Genomic DNA, 8,474 nt, shown 5'->3' with positions numbered 1-8,474 from the left:
CGGAGAATTCAAGGCCTGCGGCAACTTCCTTTTCACGGTTCATGACGGTTCTACTTCTACCCATTTCTTTAGAAATTGCCTTGTGAGGAATATAATACACAGTTACGTAATTTGCCGAGCTGTTCCTTTTTGCATACCCCAGATGAGAATCAGATTTATATCAGACACATCTGCCCAAAAAAAAATCATCAAATTTCAGATGTTCCAAAGCCTGATTTATAAGTCAAGGGACGGAGACGAACTTCATCTCTCCCTATTGTTTGGCTCCAATTGTTCTCGATTCCTCCAACGCAATTTTCAATTGGTAAACGAAACGCATTTCCATTCGCACCCCATAAATATGTTAAGCATCCTTAATAATCCTCAATACAAACAATTCCAACTGGTTTCCGTACGGCATTACAGATTAGAGTGACAAAACAGAACCGATAACACCAGGAAAAATACAAATCGTAGATCACAAAACCGGGTGAGGCAATTTCAAGAGCTAGTAAATTTGGTTACGGCCTTGGTACCCTCGGAGACGGCGTGCTTAGCCAGTTCACCGGGCAGCACCAAACGTACGGCGGTCTGGATCTCCCGCGAGGTGATGGTGGGCTTCTTGTTGTAGCGGGCTAATCGGGACGACTCCTGGGCGAGCTTCTCGAAGATGTCGTTGATGAAGCTGTTCATGATGCCCATGGCCTTACTGGAAATTCCGATGTCGGGGTGAACCTGCTTAAGGACTTTGAAGATATAAATCTTGTAAGTCTCGGTGCTCTTCTTCGTTCTCTTCTTCTTCTTGAGGTCGCTGGCGCCGCCTTCCTTGGGAATTCTCTTCTCCGCTTTCGGCTTCTTCTCCGCAGGAGCTTTCTCGGCGACCGGCTTCTTCTCCGCCGGCTTCTTCTCTGCCTTTCCCGGCGCCATTGATAGACTAGAGACTAGTAGAGACAGTGCAATGCGAAACTTCTAGACGAGAGAGAGAGAGATGTGGCAAGGCTCACGAAAGAAAGCGAAAAGTTCCGGAATTTGATGGACGAGATCGTGGGCATTTGTGAAGTTTATATAGGAAAGCAAGGATGGTTTTTATTGGTGGATAGAACGCGACGCGGATCGATGACGTGGCTATCTGATCGCTCGTTGATAATGATTGGGCGGTGTTGGTGGTGCAAATCTCGGTTGCATTACGAGGCGAGAAGGCTCCTCGACTCACGTATTATCGACCGTTAGATGGAAAACTCTTGATTTTATATATTAACAATTTAAATTGATAGTTAGTTGAAATACATTGCACCAGCAGGTGAAATACATTGATTTAAAAAAAAAAAAAAAAAAAAACACAGGTGAAATAGGTTGCGAGTTAAATTATACGATACCAATAATGACAAAATCTTGAATAAAATAGGGGCTTTGCTAGATGTAGTTAATATGCAAAAGGCTATACGGAATGAAAAAAAAAAAAAATTTCATGATTGTACGGAATGAATAAAAAAAAATTATAAAAATAAATTTCTTTTCATATAGGTCTCATATTAATTCATTTTTTTTAAAACGACTGCACACCAACTGCAAAAATCATTTCTCATAAAATAAACGTCATTGTTTGGGATAGGAAAAATGCTATTAACACCGATAGATGAACCAATAAATGAACCAATACGACGTGGCACGCTAAAAAAAACATAATAAAAAAAACATAACAAAAATGAAAGACCTCTCTTTTTCATTTGAAAACTCTCGTTTTATGGAAAAGAAAAGAAACCAAACCCTCTCGTCACTGCTCACGTCCCTCCCTAATCACGGGTTATAGAGCATCCCTGCAATGGCCTAGGCCATAGATTTTGATGGCACAACTTCATAAATGATGCTCACATCCTAAACGGGAACTTTAAAAATGAAGGTACGTGAAATAGAGTTTGGTCACAATGACAATGATTATGATTGTTGTTCGGTGTTTTTCAGTAACTTAGCTGAGTATCAAGTAAAGACAGGAGACTCATTTTCTGTCTTTTCATGTACTAAATTTTTTTAAACAAGAACAAATTTTTGGTGCAAGGATGTGCGTGGTTTAAATGAGCAGATTTCACCCAGGTGCAAAATTAGTGCAAAAAACTTGTTTTCATTCCATAAGTCTTAATAGTATTTTCCTTAAAAAAATTTGTTTTCTAAAACATTTTAAAATAAAAAATAAAAGAACAGATTCACCCAGGTGAAGAAAGCAAAAAAAAAAAAATTCCTGAAACAATTTTTTTAAAATAAGAATAGATTCACCCAGATTCAAATTAGACAGATTTTGTAAAAAAAAAAAAAAAAATGTAGGTTTGGTTGCCAAATCCTCCTCAACTCACTTCATCTCATCATTACACCTTTTTCAAATCTCTATACACTTTATTAAATTTCTATATAAAATATAATAAAAAATTTAACTTTTTCAAATCCCCATACACCTTTTTCAAATCCCTATACACCTTTTTCAAATTCCTATATACTTTTTTCAAATTTCTATATAAAATATAATAAAAAATTTAACTTTTTTAAATCCCACCGCACTCATAATATTTAAAACTAATATTCTAACAATATTTTATTCAACTCAACTCAACTCAACCTAACATCCAAACCCAATCTTAAGAAATCCATGATTCTGGGTTGTAGGTGTGAGAGATGAGGGAATGAAGGATTTCTGGGCTGGGACAGGATGGAGGTGTGAGGGATGACCAGAACAACCTTACAGTTATGAGTATCGGGAGATTTCTGGCTGCCTCTCTGTTTTTTTTTTTTTTTTAATTACTTGATATGGTATGCCATCGGTTCAAATTGTCGATTCCTGTAGCACCGCCCTTGGGATATTACCTAAAGTCTTTTTACTTATTATTTTTACGAAAAAATCTAGTTATAAATATTATTATGCGTTAACATGTATATTAATATAATGTAATTGATCAAAAAATAGATTTTATTAAAAATAGTACTAAATTTTAAATATGAATGAATCAGTATTGATACGCAAATTAGTACGTAACTTTGCTTGTATATAACAAAACTCATTATTTTCCACATGGACTTGCCTCAATTTTTCTTGCACTATGTGTGCCAAGTCTCCTGCATCCATCATTTTCCTTATTTTTACACCATACATTATACATATTTTTTAATTTTTTTATTCTTGCTAAATTAAAAGAATTATTTTACTTATCATCTTTATACCATACATTTTGTAAGAAAAAAATCATTTATAATATATGATACAAAGATGATGAGTAATATTTTTCTATTAGAAATAGGATTTTGAATTTATTTTTATAAATTTAAAACTAAAGCCTGATGTTACTCGTTTGAAAAATTATTGAATGATCAAAATAACGTAGTGGAAGTAATAGAATACAGGAGCATGTTCTGGTTCAGGAGGACCTCTAGATTGGTGAACACAAACTCCATTTGAGTATGTAGAATTTAACAAATCGATTGGCTGAGAGAATTTCTATTTTTCATTATTTGAATTATGTAGAGTATATGAATTTATAATGCATCTATGAGTAATTGATGCATACTAAAGTGATATACAAAATTCAAAAACAGAATCTAGAAAACATAAATCAAGGCATATAACAGAACCGAAAATACAGGTCCAGGATTGTTGTTATGTCTTCTCCTCTTGTTGAGGTTTGGCCTAATTCTTAGTTGCTGCAGAATCTTCTACGTGATCATCATATCTTAATTCAATACACCCCCTCAACTGAATGGGTAGCTCCTGCACATGAAGGTTGGCTCTTAGATGATTAAACCATGCGGTAGCTAGAGGTTTAGTCAACAAGTCCGCGAGCTGATCACGCGTAGACAAGAAAGAAACTTGTGCTGCACAACTTGATCTCGTATGAAATGAAAGTCAATTTCAATATGTTTCGTACGAGTATGAAACATTAGATTAGAGGAGAGATAAGTCGCTCCAATATTATTGCACCAAAGAGTTGGATAACGTTGGGGAGGCATTTTGAGTTCTTTTAAGAGCGATTGAAGCCACTGTAATTCGGCAGCAGTATTGGCCAGTGACTTATACTCCAATTTAGTGCTGCTGCATAACATGGTTTGCTGTTGTTTGCAACTCCAGTTAATTAAACTGGAACCATGAAAAATACAATATGCCCCTTCACTTTGTCTATCGTCATTGTATCGACCGAATCAGCGTTAGTAAAGCCTTGTAAAGTATGAGCAAACTGATTAGTAATATGTAAACCATAGTTTACGGTGTGTTTGAGATAACGAAGTATTCGTTTCACTACCTGCCAGTGAATATCTTTGGGCTAATGCATGAACTTGCTCATCTTATGAACTGCAAACGCAATAGCAAGTCGTGTAAAACCAAGATAGTGTAAGGCACCGATGGTACTTTGATATAAATAGTGGTCATTGAAATCAATTTGGATAGTTTGCAGCTTGTAGACATTGGTGTCCTACAAGGTTTTACCTTATCTAACTTGAGTCTATGTAACAAGTCAATGACATATTTTCGTTGAGTCAAAATAAGAGCACCACCATCGTGCAGATTTTCAACGCCGAGAAAGTAGGATAATGGACCCAAATATTTGACAGGAAAGGCACATCCAAGATAAGAAATTAATTTGGTGACTTCCACAAAGTGAGAACCTGTGACTTTTATATCGTCAACATAGATAAGTATGAGCAGCTGGAAATTTTCAGTCCGTAAAATGTAAAGAGATGGATTTGATTTTGAGCCAACAAAACCATATTGAAGCAATTGGTCTGTCAATCGAGAGAACCAAGAACAAGAAGCCTGACAAAGGCCATACAGACTTTTCTTTAAGCAACATATGTGTGGGAAAATCTGGATGAACATACCCTTGAGGTTGACACATATAGACCTCGTCATCCAGCAGCCCATGACGAAAGGCATTCTGGATATCCAATTGCTGAATACACCAATTGTTTGAGAGAGCAATAGACAATACCAACAGAATTGTTCCTTGTTTGACGACGGGGCTAAAGGTTTCCAGAAAATCAACACCATGCTATTGATGATAACCTTTAGCGACCAGTCGCGCTTTGTACCACGCCACAGTTCCATCAGTGTGAGTTTTGATACAGTAAACCCATTTATTTCCAACGAGATTGACATTAGATTTAGCTAGTACAAGATCCCAAGTATTATTTTGTAAGATAGCATTAAATTCCATATTCATTGATTCCCTCCACTTTTGATCCTTTGAAGATTCAATAAAGAAGGTTGGTTCAACCAATGCGTGGCAGGATTGCGCAATACGTGCTTGAGGCAGTGGGTATTTGATGAACCCAACATATGGTTGCTTCAGTTTGAGAGAGTGTGTTTGAGATATGGTAGTCATCTTTCTTGATATAGTGGATGGAGTAGGTGCATCAGCAATAGAGGGACAAACCGCATGCATTGCTGGAGGTGGCATCGTATTTGAAACAACAGTTGTAGGAATAGCAGCTGGCATAAGATCAGATGCATGTGGAGAGACATGATTAGCACTAGTAACATCACCTTCATGTAGACTGAGAGAATTTGAGACACTTGGACGTAAATTGGAAGGTAAGGTGATAGTGGCTGACTCGAGAAAGGATGCAAAGGTGTGAGAATTGTAAGGAAAAAAAGCTTCATCAAATATGACATGTCAGGACACAAAGATTTTGCTAGTAGACAAATCGAGACACTTGTACCCCTGATGTGAGAGATTGTAGCCAATAAAAATACACGGTTTTGATCTGTAATCAAATTTATGGTTGTTATAAGGATGTAAGTTTGGCCAACAAGCATAACTGAAAACACGCATAAAGTTATAATTTGGTTTTTGATTGTAAGCTTTTTCAAAGGTAGAGCAATGATTCAAAATTTTACTAGGAAGATGATTAATTATATATACAAAATTTAAAAATTCATCCTCCCAATATGGTTTTGGAAGATTAGCATAGGCCAATAAAGCTAGATCCATTTCAACAATTTGGCAATGTCATCTTTCAACAAATCCCATTTGCTCATGCGTGTATGGGCAAGCAAGACGATGTTGAATACCACATTTGGAAACGATACTCACCTCCCCAATCAGTTTGAATAGCCTTAATTTTGGTGTTAAAGTGGCGTTCAACATATGTCTGAAAGTGTGAGAAAATATTTTCAACATCAAATTTTTGCTTAAGAGGAAATAACCAAATAAATTTTGTAAAAGCATCCAATAAACAAACATAATAACAAGAGCCGTAACTCGAGATCACGGAACTAGGCCCCCATACATCTGAATAAATGAGTTCCAGGGGCTTCGTAACATGAGGTACATAAATTGACAATGGTAAATTATGGCTTTTCGCCATCTCACATTCAGGACATATTCGGTGTCTTTTATTGGAAATAAATAAAAGGTGATTTGCGAGGATAACATGATTGAAAGTGTTGTAAGATGCGTGTCGAAGACGATAATGCCAATTTGAGAATGAGACACGGACACCAACAAGAGCTTTGGGATATAAATGCTGAAGAGGCTGTGAAGAATAGTAGAGACCATCTTTGACGATACCCTTATGCAGGGTGTTCCCCGAGTAATCATTGATCAAGAAAAACGAAGCATGAAACTCAAAATAGATAGGATTATCTTTAGTGAATTTGTTGATGGAAATCAGATTTTTGATAATTTGAAGCATGCCATTTTTGCTCCATTGAGTGCTAAGTGGGTTGGTTGGAGACAAAGTTGGCTTGAGGATTTGGTCAAGGAGGTTGTGGAAGAAACTGATTATCAAATCTCTTGAAGCACCGAACCCCAGTATTAGGTTTATCACATAGCTAACACCAAAGATTATTGTAGTTGTTATTTGGACGAGAAGCAATTTAGGAATTACCTCTACCACGGGAGGAGGGTTGGCCACGTCCTCTGTCTCGAAAAGTGGAATTGTGTTGTTGCCACGGGATCGAGAAAAAGATTGTTGCTTGGTAGCAACATTAGCCGACGGTGTGGCAGACAAGAGAGCTTGTTGATGATGTTGCACACGTGCCTCACAAGTGAGCAACATAGAGTACACATCTTCTAGAGTGACATTGTCTTTAATAGAAACTGTAGTTACAAGAGAATCATACCCGAGTCCTAGACCAGCGAGTAGGTATGTGATGATCTCATCACATTTGAGGGCCTGACCTGCCATAGCAAGGTCATCAAACAAATTTTTCACATACATGAAATTGTGATAGATTGAGTGGTTTTCCGAGTAGTAGCAAACTGCGAACGGACTTGGATGGCCTTGGCTTTCGACTGTGTAGCAAAAGTAGTGTGGAGTGATGTCCAAACTTTGTGAGGAGTAGTGCATTGTGCTACCTGCGCGAGTACATCATCAGTAAGAGAGGCATTAATACAGCTAAGAAGGAGATTATCTTGAGTTTCCCATATATCAAAGGCTGGGTTGGGTTGCATGGATCCATCACTATGACAAATTTCCTGCTCAAGCATTTTAATAGTGCCATCAACATAGCCAAACACTTTCTGACCCTTAAGATAGGGAAGCACGGTTGCTTTCCAATTTGGAAAGTTGGTGTGGGTAAGTTTAGTAATATTGATCTTGGAGGAAGGATTGAGAGAGGGAGTGTTTGGAGTGTTATCGGAAGAAGAGGAAGAATTGGGGGAGGCGGCCATGGTGGCTACGAAGGGGAATAGGAAAGAAGTTTAGAAGGAAGGGACGAGAGGCTTGAGTAGAGAGGAAGAATTTTAGGAAAGGAAGTAAGTCATTCTGGTTGATACCATGTAGGATTTAACAAATCGATTGGTTGTGAGAATTTTCTATTTTTTATTGCTTGAATTCTGTATAGAGTATATGAATTTATAATGCATCTATGAGTAACTGACACCTACTAAAGTGATATACAAAATTCAAAAACAAAATTTGGAAAACGTAAATCAAGGCATATAACAACCAAAAATAAAGGTCCAGGATTGTTGCTATGTCTTCTCCACTTGTTGAGGTTCGACCTGATTTTTAGTTGCTGCAGAATCTTCTATGTGATCATTGGATCTTAATTCAATAGAGTAAGACCTTGTTGAAAGCCATTTGAGCATCCATAGTGTAAAGGAAGCTAAGGTGGATAACAATGAAAGAAATAAAGAATCTTGACATTATCTAATCGTCATAGCTATCATTCTAGTCACCACCAACCTTTACACGCCCCGCTATCAAAACTCTTCTTCCTCAATCTATTCACCTATGCTACAATCAGTCATCTCCCATCAAAGAGTGAGATTCGCGTGCCATCTCACGAGGCACGTGTCACATGTGCTATGTGATGGAATGGGTGTGAGCCACATATGCTACACATATTACCAAATATATTTCACTTACACATTATTCTTTAATTTTTGTTGATTTTTTTAATTCAATTTTAAATTTTTTAGATGTCCGATCTACGGCCATCTACCTCCTCCTATCAAGCAAACACTATATCGTTGACTTCCACTCATTTAAATCCATCATGTCCATTGGCC

The 8,474-nt window shown here is 37.2% G+C and overlaps 1 protein-coding gene across 1 annotated transcript; it reads right to left on the bottom strand.

The window, feature by feature from the left end:
• Positions 1-339: 339 nt before the first annotated feature.
• LOC122278213 (probable histone H2B.3) lies at positions 340-1,018 on the bottom strand. Its single transcript, XM_043088349.1, has one exon. The coding sequence runs from the start codon at positions 904-906 to the stop codon at positions 481-483; it is 426 nt and encodes a 141-aa protein (XP_042944283.1). The 5' UTR covers positions 907-1,018; the 3' UTR covers positions 340-480.
• Between the last annotated feature and the right edge of the window lie 7,456 nt (positions 1,019-8,474).

Source organism: Carya illinoinensis, chromosome 10 (genome assembly GCF_018687715.1).
Source record: "Carya illinoinensis cultivar Pawnee chromosome 10, C.illinoinensisPawnee_v1, whole genome shotgun sequence".
Taxonomy (NCBI): Eukaryota; Viridiplantae; Streptophyta; class Magnoliopsida; order Fagales; family Juglandaceae; genus Carya; species Carya illinoinensis.
Note: the sequence above shows the minus strand (reverse complement) of the source record. Positions and strands in the feature narration are given on the sequence as shown.

Bases quoted from the DNA above. Each gene is read 5' to 3' on its own strand.
- LOC122278213 (XM_043088349.1), bottom strand. From the start codon at position 906: ATGGCGCCGGGAAAGGCAGAGAAGAAGCCGGCGGAGAAGAAGCCGGTC.